General features: G+C 40.7%; 1 protein-coding gene across 3 annotated transcripts in view; it reads left to right on the top strand.

The window, feature by feature from the left end:
* TIAM2 (TIAM Rac1 associated GEF 2) overlaps positions 1-22,615 on the top strand; it is a 140,198-nt gene that overhangs the window by 90,008 nt on the left and 27,575 nt on the right. For 2 of the 3 annotated variants that reach the window (XM_075748360.1, XM_075748359.1), the window contains exon 15: positions 16,846-16,949. In XM_075748360.1, the coding sequence (XP_075604475.1) occupies positions 16,846-16,949 (104 nt within the window). Of the gene's footprint in view, positions 1-16,845; positions 16,950-19,394; positions 19,719-22,615 lie in introns of those variants that run through there. The other variant, XM_075748362.1, reaches the window with a different exon arrangement.

The raw sequence follows: 22,615 nt of genomic DNA, 5'->3' as shown, positions 1-22,615 counted from the left end.
TTATGAAGCTCTTTCTTAATTGTTCTGTGTTGTCTCGGGTACCTTGGATACATCCCTTTCCCAGGCATCAGTGGTTGAAATGATGTGATGGCTTTCAGAGGCAGAAGTATTCTGTGTTTAGCGTGCTTTACATATGGCAAAGTACCACATACATTAAGAGTACCTTAAATGTAATAATCATCGTCACCTCAGAAAGAAATAATTTAGCTCTGCTCCCACCCAGTGACGTTATCGTGTTCCCGTTGGATACAGCCGCTCGCTGTGTAAAAGAAAGCCTACGAAAGCAGCTTTCATAGGGATTGTTTTGCTACGACTTGCTCATATTTCTTACTCAACGTAATACCACTGTGTTAAACATTGAATGGAGGACATACCCTAACAGTGCTGTGTCAGGGTGAGATCCTGATGGGTTTCCATATGAGGAGCAGCAGGTAGGGAAGGTGCCAAAAGCCTCCGTGGTAAGGACTGCTCCTGGATGATACCACGGCCCCCCCAGCCCCAAGGTGAGTGCCAGTGCTCACCGCTGGGTTGCCTTTTCAGCTGGAAATAGGAGGTGGCATGTAGAGGGGCACTGCCATGCTGGGTGGAGGAGAGCCGTGGTCACCTTTCCCTTCCTTTAGCTGATCTTACCTCGCGTGAGAAATACATCTTGTGAAACCAGAATTCTTGTAAACCCCTGTCTGAAATAGAAGGTATGTGGGGATTTTCTCCCCTTCCTTCCCACACCTTGACTATTTTTCAAACAAGATAGAAGCAAATTTAACTCTAGTTTCCCGAGTGTAAAAGGTGCAGTTTCCTTGCTGCACCTCTGGGGGATGCTAGTAAAATTCTGCATGAAAGCTAGCCAGAGCGCACCGCTGTGCGAGGAGAGCAGTAAAGGTACAAAAAGGGATCGCTGATTTTTGTATAAAATTATGGTGGCGAGTGTTTTCTGATTGGAATTTTTTTTGTAATTAAAAATGAGGGAAAAAAAGAATCACATAGGAGAAGTTGTTAGAATGGATTTAATTATAAAGCAATTTTATTAGGTCATCTTTTGAAATTAAAAGAAATCTGAATACAAGATTTGTGATACAGTAAGTAGCATCTCTCTCAGGGGCCTTAGTTCAATTTAAAATGCCATTAAATTGACTACTGGCACATAAAAGTTACTGTCATAAAACAAAAATTATGATAGAGCTAATTAATTACATAATTATACCAGGGCTGTCATTCAGCTTGTTGGCTTGATATCATAGGCCAGCATTACCTGGAGTATTCAATATAATAAATGTATGTGTCCATTCACTAGATTCCTCATTCCTCTGGGATAAATTTGCAAATATTCCATTATACTAGGAAATTACTGGAGTATATATTACAGTCTAATCACTAGTGGATAAAGGGACATAGTATATTTGCTTTTCTGCTTAAAAGCAGCTAAGGAAGAGTTCATCTATTCTGAAAGGGAACAAATAGTTCTAAATTAAGCTTTGTGAGAAGGACTTGTGTGTTTATTGAATTCAGTGCTTAGTGTCCAATCACCTGATCGGATTCAAATGGAAACAGAAGAAAATGGCGTAACTTTAAATTAATAGATAATCATAAAGGGTTTAACTGTTCTATGTCCTGTTACTCAGGAATTGAATAAGATTTTAGATAAGAAGAGGGGGTATTTAATGATCCGAGCAGGGATTTGGAGGCCAGAGACTCTTAAATTCACATCCAGTGTTTAATACTGGTCTGTCTCCTTTGGTAGAGTTGAGTGAGTCACTCTTAAGACCAGAGTTTTCAGAAATAATTTCTGAAGTTTGCTCGTCCATGTTAGGCCTGTTCTTCCAAGGCAGCGCCTTTGAAAGTGCCAGCGGAGGGGGACCTCTTTCAAAAATCAAGCACAATTTGGCCCAAGGTACATGCCTGCAGTTAAAAACCTTAATGTTTATGCTGTCGCCTCCCTGTTTTTAAAAATTAACTAACTCTGTTTATCTTTCTAGAGTACTATGAGGATTAATGAACTAAAATTAACAAAGTGCTTGAAAAATGGAAATTTTCAGCACTGAGTCACCCGGTAATACCCTGCCTGGTGCTTGGTGACAACCACCAGGCAAAAGCAAAACAGAATTTACTTTAAATCACTGGCTTTGTATAACTTGGGTGGCAATAGTTTGTCCACATTTGTTTACAGTTTTGTAACTGCTTAGCATAACTCTGATGAATGCCTTTTCCTATGTATTCTGCTACATTGAGGATACCAGATTATACCTCGTGGCAAACTTTGGCAGCCTTTGCTGTTCAGAAGGGAAGTGATTGACTTTCTCCAAACCCACTAACTCTGCCACTCCTAAAAATCATTCCCAGGGAGTTTTCTGAGAGTGATTCATTTTCTCCAAGAGGTTGCTATACCCTCATAGCTCTATTTTGGACCTGCTGTGGACGTATCATTTGATCTCCCACGTGGCAATGCTATGTGCTTGCTGCTTAGCCGCTTAGCTAGTAATAAGCTTATCCTGGAAAAGAAATGAGATGAAATACTTTTAAAAAATGCACTCATAAATGTGGAAAATCAAATAACAGAGCAACTAAATTTGCTCGAAGCTCCAGTGCTAAGGAAATTAAACAAATATTTGTGTAGAATTAAAAAAATGAGGGAATTGGACTGGAATTCTTACAACTGTGGAGGAAAAAAAGGCCTCATTTTAAGATGGCATGGATAGTTGAGGAATAAACAGAGAAGGTATGAAAATTGAAAACTGTATATTTAGGACAACCCCATGTGGGTTAATGAGATATCTATAGAGTGCTGAGGGAGGAGGTAGAAGCATTAGTAGGTGTGAAAACCCATTGCAGTATGTGAGTTGCTGTCACAGTTGAGCAATTTTAATTTTTTTTTTTTCCCCGGCAAGTGAGTTTCTGCCAAAAAAGCTGTCATTTCTGGTTAGTTGACACTGTTGAAATCAACTCTAATTTGTAAATAGAGCTCTCTGATTAAAAGAAGGAAAAAAAAAAAAAAAAGAAGAAAAAAGTAGGGGGATAGCAGTTTGGATATGCTTTAACAAGTTTATATGAAGACAAACTTTCATCTAGGAGCATTAGAGAGCTAAATGGGAAACAAACTATTAAAAAAAGAAAAACCAATAAAGATGGACATACTGTTCCTTTGCTCCCTGTTGTACTCCTCATCTTTGGGGTAGGGCACTTACCTTCTGTGCAGGGTCTGGGTTCTTGTCTGACTCATCTTTCTAGAGGTGTGGTCCAGGAGTGGTGGAGAAGGCTTGGGTGCTGCTGACAAGGGGGATGCTTGCTGCTCCTCCTCCTCCTCCCCTGCACTGCCTTAGCCCTCCCTTCCAGCCCCATAGCACTTGCCCCGCCCTGGTGCAGGCAGTGGCACTTGCTGGAGCACTTGATGAAGCTAATTAAGGAGAAAACTTCCTTTCCCCCTAACCCCCTGCAAACTCAGTGAGTTGAACCGGTGGGTGCGGAGGTCTGCCAGGGGCCAGAGCCAGGTAAGCAGGAGGAGGAGGAGCGGGGAGCAGGCAGGTGCCGGGGCAGAGCTGGTTGCGAGGAGAGTTGCTGTCAGAGGCGGCGAGCTCTTTCGGTCGACCTTCCTGCAGAACACCTCCCTAGCCATTTTGGAGCATGGGTTTTGCCCTCTGCTTCCCCACCTCTCGTGCTGATCCCTGCGTAACGGCATGATCTGGGATGTGCCGGCTTGAGTCACTGCTGATGAAGCTATTTCATGTTGTATAAAGCATGGCTGGAGTCCGAGAGAGAGTCAGGCTTCGTGCTGTTTGCTGGGTTGTGTGTTGGAGAGGAGCAATGACATTTCAGGTCCTGATCTACTAAACACTGAGATATTTTTGCAAAATGTAACTGTTTCAGGAGGAGGATCAGTGGTTTGAACCCTCACGTGGGAAGTGGCTCTTCAGTTTCCCAAGACGTGAGCCGCTTCTGATTTTAATCTTAGGCTTTGCTTCTGTGTATGCTTACTATCGGTTGGCCACAAGTTTAATTTTGATATGACTAAATTCTTTTTAAAAATGTGGTTGTAATAATAATTGGTTTGGATTCAATTCCAAGGTACTTTCTGTTTCAAATACACTTTGCTAGATAATTTACATGCCTCTGTAACGTGTAATTGCAGCTCACAGCTTCTCCAGAAAACTTTGTTCCATTCAGTGTTGTCAGATACCACTGAGTCGAGGGAGGCAAAAGGGAGACAGAGGTTGGCTCTGCAGCCCGCTGGCTGCATGCATGTCGCTGTGCACACTGCTCCAGGTAGCACTCCCTGCATCCTCTTCCAGCCTGAGTATCAGAAAGACCTGCGTGTCCCTCTCAAGAAAAGAGAGAAAGTCAGGAGGACATGAAGCTAAGGGGGTCCGTAGCCTCCGGCAGCTGGGGGCTGTGCCTGGAGCACTGGCTCACACTGCTCTGCTTGTTGCTGTTTGCCCATAGTTTTTAAAGCATTTCGTAAGCGTCTTTTACTGTAACGTTCAAAGCATTTCGTAAACAAAAGTAAAACCAAAACTTAACTGAAAAACATTTGTAAAATAACTTCTACTTTTAATTCTTCCCAAATCAGGTCCTGGTTTTTTGCCTAGCTGCTGTTTCACATTTAAATTCTCTTCATCGTGCTGTATGGCCCTGCCTTCGTTGCGCTGCATGTGTGAGGAATCAAAGCAATTTATTTTTATTCTTTCACAGGAAACTCTTTTGAGGTCAGAAGAGGTGAATATTGCTTCTTAGCTTCCCAAGTCCTGAAGACACCCATAGTCCTGTTAGATGTGGGCGCTAATCTGTGTTAGTTGTATGGGTCTGCACCGGTCTCCCTCTTGCCTGGTGGATCTAATACCAAATATCCGGTGGTTTTGCATGGTGTGAGGCACCACACTAGAAAAGCAGTGCCTTATTTTAACATAGACATGTAGTAGTCTATGCAGCATGACTGCTTATCTGCCTGAAGATCGATGACTGCTGGGTTTTCTTTTTTTTTACTCATTGCCCAATTTACTTCAGCAGGAAGCCACGTAGATGTGATAAGACATGCAGTGGCTGTTCACCAGAGCAAACTCAGAGGTGAGGTGTGTGTTTACAGTAGTTTCGGACAACCGTGGTAGGTTGGCTCCTGCCTCAGCCATCTGTGTGCTGCTAACACGAGTGCCTTTGTCCTGCGCTCTTGTGAATCACTGGGAAAAGACTAGGTCTGGCCTGTGACGATACCTGGGCGTTTGCCTCTTCGGAAGCTGGATCCATAGGAGCACTCATTGCCTACTGCACGTTTTGCAATACAGAATGTTTCCCAAGAGTGGTGGTTTAATGAGCTCTTGCTGGCACTTGACAAACTGTCCTGTTGGCTTCCTGCTAGATGCGTATGTTGCAAATTAAAAGATTGTTTATGCTATAAAATGAGACAGCCTTAAATGCTCTTCATTGTGCTTTTCTACCGAAAGAGCGTTCTGTTCTGCTTTGCTAAATGCTGCTATGATTTAATCCCTTGTGAAGTCAGTGGGCCAAATTGCTTTTTTCTGGTGTAAACTCCATTAAACCCTGTGGAGCTGCACCTTCTGGCTCAGTGACAATACATAGGCATTAATCATGACACTGCCCGTCCTACTGAATTCTGTAGAGTGACAATATGGACAGCAATGAGATTTATTAATGATGATAAAGTTAGAGACATCCACATACAATCCAGTGCCTTAGGCAAAATTTAAAACATATCAAACAGCAGATGTTCTGTGTTTCACGGAGGTAAGGTGGGTTGAGTAATTATAAAAACTGTCTATAAGTAAATTCTTGCTAAACTCTTAAGTAACTCATTTCCCCCCCCCTTTTTCCTTTCTGTTTTCATTACTCTTGTGTCTATAAATCTGAGATGGAGGAGAAAATGTACCACTAAGGTGGTGCACTTGGTACCTGGGCAGGGCCAGCTCCATTTGCTTTCCAACTCTCCTCCATGCAAATGACTTCTGAGAATGGCCAAAGCCATCCTATGTAAGCAATCCTGCAGTAGCAGCTGAAACCAGGGGAGGAGCCACTCACAGCACCCCTGCATGTCCAGCAGCGCCAGCCCAGAAGACCCAAGGGCAGCAGTGGGCTGCAGCCTTTGCTGACGCTCATAGAGGACAGTGGCCACCCAACATGGGCTCTGCTGTGTCTTCTTCCTCCCTACCGCAGCCAGACATGTCCAGTTGTTAAACTGGAATAGAAGGGTGATGCGCTAGCTACGGTTAACACTGGCCTCCAGTGAGACTGTATCCAAGAAGGCATTTGTTTTGCACTTGAATGTATTTAGGTAACAATTCGAGAAGCCAGTGTGAAGTGGTAAGCTTAAAATTGAAAAGCCTCAACAGTTGTCTGACTGGCTGGTACTTGGACAGAGAGTTTAAAAAGTTAAATAACCTTATAAAAACATAGCATTGACATGCAGGGGCTAATCAGGCATTGCTACAGAAATGCAGGGAGCTATTTCCTGTTAAGTTGCTAATTTGTATCTCCTATTGATTACTGAATTAGCAAATGAGTCAAATTACTTTGCTTCACAATTAACAGTTAACTGACAAAGGAACTCCCGAGGAATCTGAAGGACTCTGCTCCAGCTTCAAAATGGATGTTTCTGCAGATATTTAGAAAAAAAAAAAGAAAAGAAAAGAGAGCATAAAGCAGCCTACAGAAAGTCGCACTTGCAGAAGTAGGTGGCTGACTGGAGCTAAGCCACTGTTCAGCATGTGGCCCAACGTGTCTCAAGCAAGCTGTACGATACAAGAATATTTGCATTAACATACTGGCTTTTTCTTAATGTGAAAATGTGGAGTGTTTAAAGAAGCAGCTTCGCTTTCCTCACTGAAGGATGAGAACAAAGGAGACGTCCTGCTTGAGCATTTCAGACCCTGGCCATGAGTTTCTCTTTGTCTAGGCAGCATCAGATCTGCAAAAAGAAGCAGCCTGGTTACGTTGTCCTTCAGGGTGCATGCAGACCACCTTCTGATGTTTCGTAGTTTGCTCCCTGAAGCCAAAACATACGGATGAGAGGGGCCACGAAGGGAACCTTGTCTGGCCTGTAATTGCATGTCTTGTTTGGTAACACTCAGTCTTGTCAGTGACAGGCATCTATTAATTCTGTGTTTAAGAACCCTATCTAGGACGACTGCTGTTATGACAGCTGTATGCTAATTTTCTTTCCAGTTTTAACATCTTAAATGAATTCCTGAATGAAGTTTCTAGCTATGCCAAAGAGTCAGTTGTTACAGCCTTGAAGCTAAGCGAGAACGTACTTTCCAGATAGTCCCAAAATGGGTTACAAAATACAACAAGTGATAAAAGCCAAAATATCTTGCAGAGATTAAAAAATTACTGAATTATTAAAATCTAGTACATTTTATTTGTGTTTCTCTAACATCTTTAGTTTAAGCTTTCTAGAAAGTGAAGTTACTTGCATTAATAGACTTGAGACACGTTAATTTAACAACGAGCAATTTGAGCTACTTGGTATCTGAACTTAGGTCAAAGGCTTTCAGAAGAACTTTAAAATTCCCTAGACAAAAAGAGGAAGAGGTTATTTAATTGGTAATAAATTTAGCATTTAACTACCTTTTGAACTGTTAAAGCAGCATAAAAGCTGTAAGCCACTGTACAGTTTAACCACAGTTCCTGCCTGCAAATTGTTTTGAATTTACTCCAGCATTGGAGTGTGAATGCTTAAGTAGTAATACTTGCCTGTGAGTACCAACTGTGGGGAAATAACTGAACTGCCACTGTGCAATAGTTAAAAACTTACATAAATTCCAGTTAAAATTACCAACTTTGATCTAACATGAATGCTCCCATGATTCTGGAAAACTTAATTGAAGATTAATAAGAATCTGCACTTAGGGTCCATGGTACCTCAGTTGTTTGCCCAGATTCATAAAGAACCCCAAGGAAAATGAAAGTTGAATCAAATTGCTTTGGTTGTCAGCTTGAAGTAGTGGAGGTTACGATATGTTTCAATGGATATTTCTCATCTGTGGCTGCAACTGGGTTGCTTGTCTACCTGCTTTCTCTGAGATCTGTTTCCTTAGTGCAGAAGCTACCTGGAGACAGCTTTTGGTCTAGAAATCAAATGTGGCTGTAAAAACACCTCATCTATAAGTTCAATCTGTAGCAGTCATTTTTCACGTTGAGGCTGGTACTGGTAAGACATAAGAGTGCAAAAAAAATTATTTATTTGTTTGTTTATTTGCTGCTGTGACATGCAGACGAAATAGATCAAGAGCGTGAGGCAAAGTAGGACCTTTCAGTGCACTTTTCCTAGGTGGAAATCAGCTTTCCACATGTCACTTGAGCTGGACCATTCTTGTGTTACGGGCTCTGAATTCTTTTTGGCTGACTTATCACCAAATTTATAATCATCCTTCTCTGGCCAAAGAGGGTTTAGAGGAAAAGAATGTTTTTGTATGAAGTCCTTCTTTAAAGACCTGCATGCCTCCAAACTCCTCCTGATGCTTCCAGACGTGGGCCTTCCTTATGGAAGCTCTAGAGCGACTCCAGTGACCACTTGTGTCACAGGTCTATTAAACCTTCCTACCTAGATTTATTCACACACCTCATCTTCTAGACCCTTCTCTCTCTCTCTTTTTTTTTTTCCCTCCAATTTCTCCAGTGCAAATGGCTGTTGTGGGACAGTTAATGAATCTTTTGCGATGTGGGACAGTTAATGAATCTTTTGCAGGAGTTTATCTTCTCCTCCCAGAAGTCTCTTGCCTTTTTCCTTCCTGACCATAGTTAATGTGCCCTTTGCAACCTAGACAAAAATTTAAAAGGCTGCAGAGATTGCAGGGGCCCTGTCCTGGATGCCAGCCGCTGGATGCCTCTTCTGTGCTGATCCCAGGGGATAACATGAGCCAAAGCACTGAAAGGTCTGATCCTCACATAAGTTATGCATAACTGAACTAGTGAACCCAGAACCCTTCATATCTCTGGTGAAACTTGGATGCCTTCTTTAACAAAGCTTGTGAGAATGTCTCTTGAAAGCCATTGTATAAATTCCTTTGGATCAACTGTTACTTTTTAAAAGATATTTCTTGAAGTCTTTCAGAAAGGCAAAGGATACAGAAGGAAATGCTTACATACCTATTTTTTAACTTCATTACAAAAGAGTAAATATACTGTTGAAAACCTGAAATATATTTACTTGGACCAAAAGAAATAAGCAGATGCGTGCTACCTGCCAGGCTGAACCGTTTAACTGAAGTTATGAGTACTAGTCTCCAAGGGAGCATTTTTAGAGTTCACCACACTGATATTTCTCTTCTCCAGGCAATGCTGGAATGCTTCACCTGCCCCTCCCTGTTTTTCAGTAAGTCTGAAGGAACTAAGACCACCAAGGCTTTGTACCTTTCTAAGAGTTGGCTCAGGCTTTGGTATTATTTGCACCAGAGATTTTGGAAATATTTGTTATCTTCTCTTGGAAGCTTACTTTTCTCTTGATAGTAACATTGGATAGAAGAATATAGGAACTGGAAGCTTACCATAATTAACTGATCAGTCTGGAGAATTCCCACAACAATGAAAAATGCAGCTTTCCATACACCTGGCTTAACCTTATTACCCAAATATAATAGCTCATTTCCATCTAAACCATGCAGCTGTGTTATGGAAACTCTCTGTAATGGGGAGAGGGAGAATATCCTACGTGCTGAAGATTGGTTGTGCTGTGTTTTATTGGCAGTTCCTAGAGCACTTGGGAATTAGTGAAATGATTGAATACATTATTTCCTAATGGATAGACCAGACCTCCTATAATTATGGATCCTAATTTTTTCAAGCTAAAATTCATATAAGTATTCTCAGAAATAGGTCAATGTCCAGTTTATTGCTGTTTTGCAACATTTGTCTGAAATCACTGTACAACACCAGTGTGTAAAAACACTGTCAATTGCTCTGATCAGAGATCTGGGTATCTTTCTTTTACAGATGAGACCAAGGCCATCATAATTGCTTGAAGCTGTCTGTGTGTGTGTGTGTTGCCATATCCGAGACGTCTAACTACTGCAGATTAAAAACTGCAGCAGAGAGGACAGGAAATGAGAGCCCCATTTCCCTCTCAAGTGCCAGAGAGCTACAAACAAAAGAAAAAGATCAGTTTGCAGCAGAGTGACCACTGGACTTAATAATTTACATCTGAGCTGGAATCAGCGAGTGCTGGGGTGTAGGACAACCATTGGGGACTTCTTCGCCTATGTGCGGTTGTGATATAAGCATTCTCTTAGTCATAAACACTAAGACACTTTGCTAGGATCTTTGCACGCCAGCAGTAGTGAAACTTAAAGTACTGCTTGTGCTGTACTGAACAGATAGACGGCTTCTGGCCATCTGTTTGCCTGTGCAACTGTATTTGGGCATCCATGTAAAATTTGTGCTGCGTTGGTGACAGAGGAACCTAGGATGGGAAGGAATTTCCAGACTCAGTAAGTCCAGTCCTCTGCTAGTTGAGGCTTTCAACAACCCTATTGATACATTTGTCATATTCCATTTTAAAATAGGATAGACCGTTTGCATCCTTTGCTCCCTAGTAAGCCTGTTCCAGAAATTCATTCATGTGATGGTTAAAAAACAGTCTTCTGATTGCCAGCATAGACATATTCCTGGTCAATGTTATAACTGATCAGTCTCTGCTGGCCTTGACCGTAGCTCCAGCTACACTAAGTAACTCTAGCTCACAACTACATGTTGTTAACCCTTTCTCCACGCTTCCACACTTTTCTTCCTTTCATAATTCCAGCTCATGAGCCACAGCTTATAGAAGGAATTGCTCTTCTTACGGCACCCTAAAACTTTGCATTCTGGAACTGTGGCTCCATCTTCAAGGTCATCCTGTCATGTTCTTAATACATGATGTGTATTAACTTTGAATGAATAGAGTATTTAATCAGAGTACTTCCTATTGCACTTTCTTTGCTGAGACAAATGATGAAAATATCAAGTAAAATTGGTCCCCAAACCCACTTTGGACAAAATCTTCCATTAGCCTCTCCCTGGCCTCAAAGTTCATTCAGACCAATCTATTGTTATCTTACCTGCTAGCCACTTCTGCCTTGTTTTAATTCCCGTCCTTTTCAGTTTTGCTAATAATTTCCCTTGGGATATTATAAAGGTCTCTTTTTTAAAAACTAAGTTTCCAGAGGCTGGATTTATCCTATGTTCTTTGTCTTAAAAAAAAAAAAAAAAAAAAAAATCTTTTATCAAAGGCAGATGTCAAGTTAGTTTGACACAGTCTGTCTACCCATATTGTATGTATATAATTTTCCATTTATCTCCACGTCTTTAATTTTTCTTTCCTTGACTTGATTGTGAAAGCCTTAGTTAACTACGTAGGTCACAGATCTGGAGTTTCCTACATTCGATTCCCCCAACATTCTCATTCCTTCTTTAAACATAGCTATGGCTTGCTATTCACCAGCTGCATAGCATCATCCTCTTTTCCCCATCATTAGTTGAATCATTTATTAAAATCCCTGCTCGTGAGTTTCAATTTCATATACCAGGTTTTAAATGTTGACAACTAAAGGAAGTTTAATCCTCTGCTAAGTTGCAGGAGTGCAACTTGGTTTGCACCCACCTCAGACACGGTCATTTTCTAGCAATTAATTGCTGTCCTGCCTCACTCTTCCCTGTTGAAAACAGATTTCAGCCCACGTCAGTCATGTCCTATGGGACTAGCTTTACCATGAGCTTTAGAGTCTTACTGTATTTGCTATAGTGAATAATTGGTGATATGGTAAGTGGATCAGGTGGAGCTGGGGATAGCAGGAAAGACTCACAGCTACTAGCTATTAATCAAGCATCTCACCTTAGCTGAGACAGACCCCGGTTCAGTTTCCTCCTCTGGGTCTGACAGAGCAGGAGACTTCATCTCTCCAAATCATAGATGAATATCCTGGTGCCAAGCTACTTCTTTTTGCTCTGTGGTGTCTCTTTCTCAGCACTTTGGCAAAAAAAAAAAAAATTCTGATGCAAAGCAAACCAGTTTTGCAATTTCGGAAATGTTGCAAAACGGAAACCAGATTTTCCATATTGGTGTAGTCACTATATTTTTACCAAGGTCAGGACTGCCTTTGGCTGTCAGAGTGCTTCTTTACTTGCTGAGGATAGTTATCAAGTGATGCACAGAACTGCTGCTCCTGCTAGAGCTGAAAATGATGCCCTGCAGTGGTCTTAGTTTGTCTTGGAATGAGAGACTGGGTACATTTAATTTTGCTGTGTTGTCTTCTCATGTAGAGCTAGAGGGAATTTTTTGTTCAATTTCTCATTGTCAGTAGAATGGCAGGTGGAAACACCCCCCCTTGCTGTAGTTTGAAAAAGGAGGTGGTTACACTGCCTACGTAGTGCTTGACATTTGATAACACTTGACATGCTTGTGATGATTATTTGGCATTTTTTTAAACTGGTGAGAAAAATCTGAAACAGAACAAGTTCTGAAGTCTTAAGAAAAAAAGAATTCTAAAAGAAACAGGATCCTCAGTTCCTACTTTCTCCTCATGGTAATTTTGCCTTTGCAGTGAGCAGCTAAAGTAGCTAGAGCAGCACTGACTAGAAAGTAATTAAGGCTTCTTCATTAATTAAACAGAAAGAGAGAGATAAGTGACATTTGCATTTGTTGATGGCTTCTTTATGGTAAATGAATTGCCGGATGGTCTATGTTGATGTTTTCCAGTTCATTTCCTTTGGTTTCTTGGCTGGGATTGTAGCACAGAGTATTATTGTCTCACACATCTGCTAGAGGATGTGTTTCCATTGTACCTCACCACTCACAAACATGTGAATAACTTCCATATTGACCACTTGTACGTGTATCACCGTAGCGACGTGGGAAGAGACATTCCTGTAGGCGGACAGAGCTCTTGGATATGCTGTATGTGTTTGTTTTTCTCACCGACTGTCCCATCTGCGTGCTCTGTGCCCACTTTTAATTGAATGATGAGTAGTGAGGAGCATGACTTAGGAAGTACGCTTTCTTTCAGTTTTTAGCACTTACATTATAATTTCTCTTGAATGATTGTGAGTCATGTATCTGCCTGCCAGCAAGACATAACATTGCAGGAGTAATGGCATTCTTCTTTGGTGACGCTGTTGGTAGCTGAAGGTGCTGAGCAGGTTCTTAGTATTCGGTCGTTCATTGCTAGAAACCAAGCAAAACATTTGGTATGCATTTCATATGATGTAGTTAAGCTCTTCACATTTTCCCCCTGTGCTTTTCTGAGAATTTTAGCATTTATCTCAGCTTGGTACTCTTCTTGTTTGCAACAATCTGACTTTGTATGTCTGGAGACACTTCTGTTGGCTAGATCAGAAGCAGCTATCTGCTTAAGAGGTTCCTGTCCTTCCCAGATGGAAGTGATACACATCTCAACTCGCCACGAGTGAGTGAGTGTGTGTGTGTAAATGGGACAGAGAGGCATGCTGCTGTAGAGAAAATTACGTTAAAAGATTTAAACCAAGTTTTGTTTAATCCAATATTATCAGTCCCTTTTTTCTTCCAGATTGGTTTATCATAAGTATGTCAATAGAATAAGTCAAATGTACTCCTGTAATGGAGCTGTATAGGCAGACTTAATCATGAGGTACTCACCATTACTATGCTGGAAAGCCTGTCAAGCAAGGTTTCCAGCAAAGTAGTCCATATTTTCTTTAACTGGTCAGTAATGTAATTGTAGTAAGGTAAGTAACATTAGAGATAGGTTTTTAAAAATAATAATAATATTAATTTAAAAAAATGGCAGGAAGTGCTGATTTGACCTTGCATTTGGAAGATTTTTACAAATGTATATCTACTTGCATACTGTGCTCATTCCCAGCAAAGATCCAGAATGTTTTATACTGGAACATACTCGCACAGCTGTAACATTTCTCTGTGCATTCTCTTTACAGTTTTATTGCTTGTTTTGCCTGAAAAGGTAGTGGTTACCCAGCCTGTAAGATAACAGTTTTACATTACTACTTTTGAGCATCTTTGTTAATATGAATGCCATTGTAGAGCTAAATCCAAATTTGAATGTTTAAAGAAAATACACTTCATATTATTTGGCTTGTTACTCCCCTTCCATTTAGTACTAGAAGTAGAGAGAATTTCAGTATTAAATTTGCTGCTGTGTTTATGTCCTTAGGCTTTGCATTTGAAATTATCCATCCTCTAAGGTAATACTCATTTTCTTTGCCTGTTGATTTGGGTTTTTTTTAGCTGTGCAGCTGATGTTGATGCTTCTGTGCTCTTTGGGAATAGCTTGATGGTTTGTAGGAGCAGATCCAAAGGAAGTCTGCTTCCACAGTAAAAGAAGGAAAGGGAGACAGGATATGGATGCTAAACTGATCAACAAGCCATACGTCCTTCCTTCCTGCCCTCCCCCTGTTAGTTTGGCATACAACATGCAGTAGGATGTCCTTTTTCACCTTCTTTTTTTTTTTTTTTTTACTATTTAAAATAACATTTACTGTTGCTTACTCTAACTACCATCTCCAACACGTTCTGCCAATAGCAAATGCCATAAAAATGGGCAAGACTGTGTAGACCTACCTCTGACAGTCCTATAGACTACAAAGAAAAACAAAAATGAGGGTGAAAGGAGGAAAAGATAGATCATCTTGACAAAGTGATATGATACTCAGTTTGCCTACTTTGGTTGTGGTTATCCTGATTTCTTCTGTTTGTGTTTTCTGCTCATTGTTTTACCTTATTTTTCCACTTCCTACATTTATGCTTTCTCTTCATTGCTTACGTAGGTTAGTTTTACTTCCTGTTTTGTGAAGGAAAAAAATGTTTAATGGTCACTTTGTAAAATCAGGGAAAGAACATAGGGGTTTTTTCTCCTTAGATAACTACCTGGGATCCAACACTAGGTCCTTTATGCCACTGCAAAATCTGTCTCAGGTGCATGTTGTTTGGAGGTACAGGGGAGAAGTGCATTAAAACCCAAAAGTAAAAAGAGCACAAATGGTAAACCATATTCTTGGCATCACCTTACCCCCAAGAAAAATTGTTATTTAAAAGTCAATTAATGTTTGAGGCATTAGGTTACCTTTTGTGAACCCAGGAGCTGACAGTGGTGGAAGGCAATAGGTATTCATGTGTACCCATATACAGAAGAGGGACTCAAAATTACAAGTCCAGAGGACAGGAGAAAATTATTTGAGCATGGTGGAGGAAGAGGAGGTAAAAGCAGAATAAAATAAATAGACATAGCAGACTTCTTGTTGAGTTCTTAAAGAAGATGGGTGGCTGGCTGGTGAAATTGTGTAAAGTATGTTTTGTCTGCAAAAGTGTTTACTCCTGGGGTGTTGCATTTTATGTAGGCTCTGAGATATCAGGAGCCACACCTGACTCCAGGATGAAAAGGTGAAAAACACTTGAGGGGAGAAAAGCGATAGGACCTTGGTTCTGCAAGGATAGGGGAATGACAGAGTACTCAAGTTTTGGGCCTCTGAGTGGAAAGTGTCAGCCTCGATGCTAAGCTTGGCATAGGAACCTTAATAACTTATGGAAAAATAAAGTATCAAGATGACATCATACTGAGTTACTTGCCTCTTTCTCCCTGGCTTTCCTATGAAGTCTGTCTGCCATGTTTTGTTTTCCCGGGAAGACTCCTCATGGGCCATAAGGTGCTTTTTTGGGCCTAAAATTCCCATTTCCCTCCCTGCTTCAGCCCATGTTTGTCAATTCTTGCTGAGAGGAGCTGGTCCTGCTCTGCATGGATAGGGCAACAGCAACACCCAGGCAGAGAGATACTGTTGTCCTTCACAATTTCATCATTGCTAATACCCCTGATTTTCCTGCAAGATGAGTGATATTTTTCTTAATTATCACCTCAGTTGCTGGAGTCAGTAACTAAATAAGAATCTCAGCTTTCACTTAAAAATAAATCTCCAGCATTTGTGGGTGTTGAGAAAGACTTTGAAAATGTGGTAACGTGGTGTGCATTATACTCTAGAGGCTTAGAAAACAAAGCAATAAATTAAAACCCCCTTCATTTTATTCCTATTCATCTGAGGTTGCTAAAATTCCTCATTATTTTTTTGGTGGCTGCTGTATGATTTTCAGCTACTGCAGCTTAAAAATCAGAGAAATTTGCTTCACTTCTAAGAATTTTAAGTAGAATTTTCATGTAAACATCTCTGCAGATTTTAAGCAGCCAGTTGAGGAAATGTAAAGAGAAAACCCATCATTTTTATATGAATGTTCAGTATTATTGGATAAATCTTGAGTTTATACATAAATGTTATTGAAAACTGCAGTTCGTCAATAGGTAGAGCAGTGCTTCCTCTGGGTTTTGCATGGTGCCAGCTACTATGTACATGGACTCCAAACTTAGTAAAATTGGTAAACTGTTAGTAACAAGAAAGGGTTTTGTCCGTTTTATGACCTGTGGTGCTTGTTCCAAAGAAAAAATTATCTTTTCTTCTTAGATCTTTAAAGGATTCAGGACTAAGTTGTGTCGAACAATAGCGTGCTCATCCAAGGAGAACTACTGAGTGCATTTAATTATCCTCACTGGTTGTCTCAGCACAGAGTGTGCTGATTATAGATAATGCTGCCTTCGAAAGCACGCTGTTAACAAGAGCGTTAAGTTTATTTTTGTAGATCAAACATGTGCGCTGCTTCAGATGGTTTTAGATGTCCAGCTGCTGTTTTGAAAGCAGAGTTTCCAGGCATAGTTGTTCCTTGCTTTGACCTCGTGTGTTATTTTCTGGGGAGTGGGGAGGATCGCAAATTTTATATTCCTTCTCTCCCTCTGTAGTAATTCTACTAGACACTGAAAATACTTGCAGATAAAAGCAAATACTTTTCCTCTTCCTGACCTATAACCCTCTAATTTATTTGTTTTCTTTTGAATACAGATTTTAGTAATGTGCCTGATGTCACATCCAGCTTGAAAAGGAGCAGTACTGATGGCACTCTGGACCAAGCGCCACACAGGGAGAAGACTGATCCACCTTTCAGGGTAAGAACATGCTTGACATGACAATCCTTACGAACAAAAGGACAGTGTTACAGTGTTAATGCTCGGCATTTTGTGGGAAAGAATTTAATTTATGGCACTAATCTGGAAATTTTTTTATGCATGTTAGCTGTACTTAGTGTTTTGTTATCTTGTGGTCACGTTGACAGGTCAACATTTATGGCATAGCTGCTGCACCTCCAAAAGCAGTGTGATGGGGGCAAATGGCAAACAGGTGGAGACTTGTCAAATTCATCTTTCTGTGTTGCTTGAACCCAGTTCTGCAGAGAACAGTAAAGCTGCTACAGCTTTCCAACGGATTCAGTCTGGTTCACGTTTTCTTTTTGCTGATACTTCTAGGGCTTGTTATTAAGATCACAGTGACCATAGCAACACTCACCTAACATCAGTAGTTTTAGACTGGACTGCAGACTTGGAGAGGTGCAGTGTTTGAGAACCAGTGATTCCCCCTCCCTAATTTGGGGAACCTTTATGTGTCTGCAGTTACTGTTTGACTTCAGCTGAAGTAATGGATGCTCAGACCTTCTCTTGGTCACGACTTTGGAAGCTGAGGCAGGGAGCCCCAGAATTAGTGTCCACCTTTGAATGCATTGGTCTTCGAAGAGCAATTTTTCATCCATTTTGCTCTGAGTCAGTCAAATTGCAACCTGTGTCCAACTCAAGTGCATGTTGTTTTGAATCCCCCAACTGCTAGTATGGGTAGTGTTTTCATGTTGGTGGCCATGATTTTACTAGGCATTGCCATTCTGACAACAGAAATGTGGTCTAGTGGAAGGTGTCCCTGCCTATGGCAGGAGGGTTGGAACTAGATGATCTTCAAGGTCCCTTCCAACCCAAATCATTCTATGATTCTATGTTTTTGCTATTTCTGTTGATGAGTTGGTTGTATCTCCAAGCAAATTTGTGATAACACTTGCGTTACACTCTTGCATAACAGAAATTAAGTTAGAGTTTTTATGGTTCTGGAATATATTACTGTCTTGTACCAGGTTGTATGAAAAATTGGTAGAGATAAGGCAGAACATAAAAAGTCAGAAGACCAGAACAGGGAAGATATATTACGCCTCTAGCCATACCTACCCAGAGGAGCTGTGACCCTCTCCTACTTTTGGCATTACTTTGTAGTTTACTTCAGTCTATTATAGGTGACTTTATGCAGTTTCCCCTGAGGGTAAGGAGAAGCCCAGTGATTGTGGGTCTTTAGCCCGTCCCCTGCTGCACGGGGGATTCCCACAGAGATAATCTATATCCTGTGTAACACATTGTTTACGCTCCCAAAAAATCTTTGCAACTAGACAAGAATAAACTGGAGTTTTCTCCTCCTAGGACACATCGTTCCTTTGGAAAGGATAATGTGGATTTCTCTACTATCCTGCTTTAGGGCTTCTGCAGTGTTTTTGGAGCAGGGATCTTTGCGGGAGCACAGCAGAGGTGACTCCAAGGCGTAGGATGTCTCGGTGGCTGGTTGCACCAGCAGCCTGGTGCTTGGCCAGGTTCTCCTGGGTGCCTCAGGGTGCCCTGCTCACCCGGGGTACCTGCTGCCCCCAATGCACTGTGCAGACATGCACGGCTGAGCTCCTGTCCTCCTTGAGGGGAGGAGATTCTGGGGCGTCAGCTTTGGTTTAGCAGAAAAAACAAAGCCAATCCTGATTGCCTGTGTCAAATGCACCAGATGACAGAAAATTAGGGGGAGTTCAGGAGGATTTAAATACACTGAGAACAATTCATGTACACTAGTTTTTGCTCTGAATGCACTAAATTTGTTCTAATGCTCTAAATTACGTGCTGCAATTAAAGCTCAAAAAAAAAAGGGGCAGTGGGGTACAGACAGGTCTGCCCCTTGCCCTCTCTCCAGCCTCAAATCTGTCACATATTGCATTATTAATGGTCTGTGCACAATTTGCTGAAGTAACTGCCCATGCCATATTGCAGTTTATTTCTTGAGTTGGCATGCAGGTCTGCTAGTGTCATTTTTTAAATTATCTGAAGCTGTCCTAGTTTTGTAGGTACAAGGGGGGAAAACGGCTTGGCAATCAGAGTCAGTCTGACTGGAACTGCAGCTGTAAATGAGTCTGTGACAGCTCTACAATTTCTGCAAATGGTTTGTAATTGATTGCTGTCTTTCTGTTGGAGGGCATCTATTACTGTCAGAGCTTTTTGTGTGACCCTTTTGATTTCTCCAATAGATGTAGAATTAAAAAAACCCACCAAAACCCCAAAACGTCACAGTAAATTTAGGTAGTGTATATTGTATGTGCTTTTGTGATTGGCTATAAAAGGAATTAAAATGATTTCTGTTTTTATAGCTGTGATTTGGGAATGCTCATCAGATGAACAATAGTTATTGCTAATAAAAGCTAGTTTGAGGAAATTGTGCAGCCTCAAAAAGCATAGCATCTGGATTTGGGTTTGGGTTTTCTTTTTTTCCCTTTGCCTTCTGTTTCCTGCCTGTGCTAACTTGACCCATGCCGGTGGGAGAGCAGTAGTGCAGGCACCTCAGCATTAGGCGATGCTGAGGTGCCTGCAGAAGTATGGGGGAGAAGAGATCTGTAAGCACAGCCCTGTGGAGAAGACGTTGGTGGCGCTAAGAGGTTCTGAGCAGAGCCTGGAACAACAGGCTGTTTGGGATTATTTCAGGGGAGAGACAGCTAGAGATGCTCACTTCCCAGTTGACAGCAACTGTAGATGTAATTACTTGGCTCTGAGGGAGCAGACTCCTTTGAAGTTTGGTTCATTTTTGTCCCATAACATGTAAGTAAATAAAAAACAATCTTAAAGCTTTGGATTTAATGGTTGCATGTCTGATTTCTGGATTTTGTGTTTCTCATTTGGAGCATTTTTGTTTGTTTGTCTTTCACTATTATTTTCTTCATCTCATACCAAGCTAAGGTTAAGCATCGTCTTAACTGAAAGTACAGTGAGGCGTTTCAGAAGTGTCTTGTACTCTCAAAGGAATAGGTCTTTTGTTGCATGTGTACTACATTCAAACATGCGTTCATTCAGTCAGTCAGTCATGTTTTGTAGTCCAAGAAATGAATGAATTTAGAATAGTTGCCTGTTTGTCTTTGATCTGAGAGCTAACAAATCAATTAGAAGGGCAATAGAGGATTATTTCATTCCAGAAACAGAAGCTGTTCCTTAAGTTGTAAAATATTATTAAAAACACATGGACATCAAGAACCATCCATTCCAGATGCTCATTAGTTTTGTCAGCTCTGTATTCTCTGGGTTGCCCCATTTATACCTTTAATACCTTTAACTTTATTTTCTAATTTATTTATCAAGTATAGATGTTATACTTCTAACACATTCTGCTGCAGTACATTTTCAAGCTGTGTTAAAATACTGTTCATGTGGCAGCGGCATGTCGTCCTTGCAGTTGTTGGTTCTGGAGTATGTAGGCGTACTGTTGACAGAAGAATAGAGGACCTCAGAAAATCTGGGAATTGAGTATGCCTGTCAGTACAATTAGGTTTAGTTGCGTTTAATCGTTTTGAGAACTAATTGTCTGTGCTCCTGGTGCTCAGTTAAATTCTGGTGTGTTGACAGTTGCCAAGAATCAAGCTCTCTGTACATCAAAGTAGCACAAAGCTGAATAAATAAAAAACGCAACTTTTCCTTTAGCTACTCATGATTTCTAATTGTATTGCAAACTGTATTGGTTAGAAATGTTTGGTCTAGCCCATGTTTTTTTCTAGGATGAAGTTTAGTAGTCTGTTACTAATTTGCTTATTTTTACTTTGTATTTTTGATATATTAAAAATATCCTTTTATGGAAGACAAACATCACTAAAAGATGACATTTTACCCTATGAGTAACTACTATTCTAAGGTCTCTTGTAAGACTGCTGTGATCTGACTTTCGGTTGCTCTGAATCTTTTGAGTATCATCAGAGGTAAGTATTTCCGAAATCATATTAAATTTTAACAGAAGGAAAGAAGGAACTTCATATAAATGCATGTGTGAGAGGGGAAAGATGTATTTTCACTTTAAATATTTTACAGATCATAAGAAAAAAACTTAGAATAAACTCTGTGTAAATATTTCACATAACTTCATTATGTTCTCAGCTGTATCTTAGAGTTCTTTAAGAAACTTAAGAAACCCAGTAAAAATAGCTAGTGTGATGCTTTGTAATCACAGTAAAAATAGTCAACGAATACAGAATGGTTTTGTGCTGGCATCTTCAAAAATTAACATTGCAGATGCAGAACGGAAGCTGGTGTGATGAGAAACTTTGCATGTTAACAAGAATTTGCTTTCTAAAGAATGGTCAACTGTCAGCTGATTTGTTTTTGTAATGCTTTGGAAGTGGTGCTAAATTTCTTTTAAACAATGAAGTAAAATTGATTCTGGGAATAAGTTGGGTATAGAGACTTACAGAATTGCTTTTGCTTTGCTGTTGACTTAAAATAGTCAATCTGCACTCAGAATGGGTTATTGATCATACCTCAGTACATGTATATGAGGAAAAGTCTATCCCTATCACCTCTTAATAAAAAATAAACAAAAATACTACGCACTGCAGAGGGAGAAAACTAACTTCTTTTCTTGGGAATATTATTTTTAATGCAATGAACAGAAATAATGGTTAAAAATCCTGAACACCTTTCCCTAGCATGGACTGCTTCAGATTAGCTCAATCCAATCCAATCCTTCTCTGCTCCTGTTTGACAACCATGTTCACTTTCCCTCCACCTGGTGAGGAAATGAAGAACTCACGACAAGTCTGGTCAGCAGAGCACGTGGCACCTTTGGCAAACACAAATCTGCATCTCCAGCAGGATGGAGCATTTTCATCAGTGCTTTCAGCTTTTTATAGGGGTGAGATGCAGGTCAGCATAATGGCCCTACTTGAAATGTCCATATTTAAAGATACCGGGGGGGGGGAAAGAAAGTAGAAAAAATATGTACTTGTGCGTTTCAGAAGTCTGCTTTTGGATGCTGGTGTTTCCTATGTAATGTCAAATCAGCCTTCCAGTGCTTCTGAGGCTTGTGTATTCTGTTACCGTGATGCCAGTTGTGGACAGTCCTCCATTTGCCAGAGAGGAGCTTTTGCAAGTGCAGTGAGAAGTAGATGTTTCCATGAACTCTGCATGTCTGGGACCATGGGGAGAAATCTGGTTTTTTGTCTCCCCGCATACAGTCCCACTTCTCGTGCTCAAGGAGCCAACGTGCAAATGTGCCTAACTTGGATAACTGTTGAGGTTTTTCTTCCAACCCAGATGGGGTTGTGTATGTATGTAAAGTATATGTGCAATTGAGCAGTCAGTCTGCATGTCAGATGGTGCCCAAGCGGTGTGAATGCAGAGACTGAGGCTGGGTCAGAAAGCAAACCCATCTTCCCACTTCTGCATCATCCAAGTACCCCAGCAAGCTTCCCAAAACAGTGCTTTCAACAGATGCAAAATACACGCATCATGATTTCAAAATGGAAATTCTTGTGTTACCTATTAGCTGATTTCACACAGCTATTTCTGTAACGAAAATCAGTGAGTATTGTGCATTTCTGGTTTTGGCCTCTTATATATACAGCATAGACGTATACTGGAGGGATGGTTTTCCTAAGTTGAAGAAATTAATATTTTATCTTCAAACTGTCTAAAACTGAGTTTGAAACCCCTTCATTAGAAGTAGCACTAAAGCC

Source organism: Balearica regulorum, chromosome 3, assembly GCF_011004875.1.
Source record: "Balearica regulorum gibbericeps isolate bBalReg1 chromosome 3, bBalReg1.pri, whole genome shotgun sequence".
In the NCBI taxonomy this organism is placed as follows: domain Eukaryota; kingdom Metazoa; phylum Chordata; class Aves; order Gruiformes; family Gruidae; genus Balearica; species Balearica regulorum.
The sequence above is the reverse complement of the archived record's forward strand: the minus strand, read 5'-3'. Positions and strand labels throughout refer to the sequence as shown.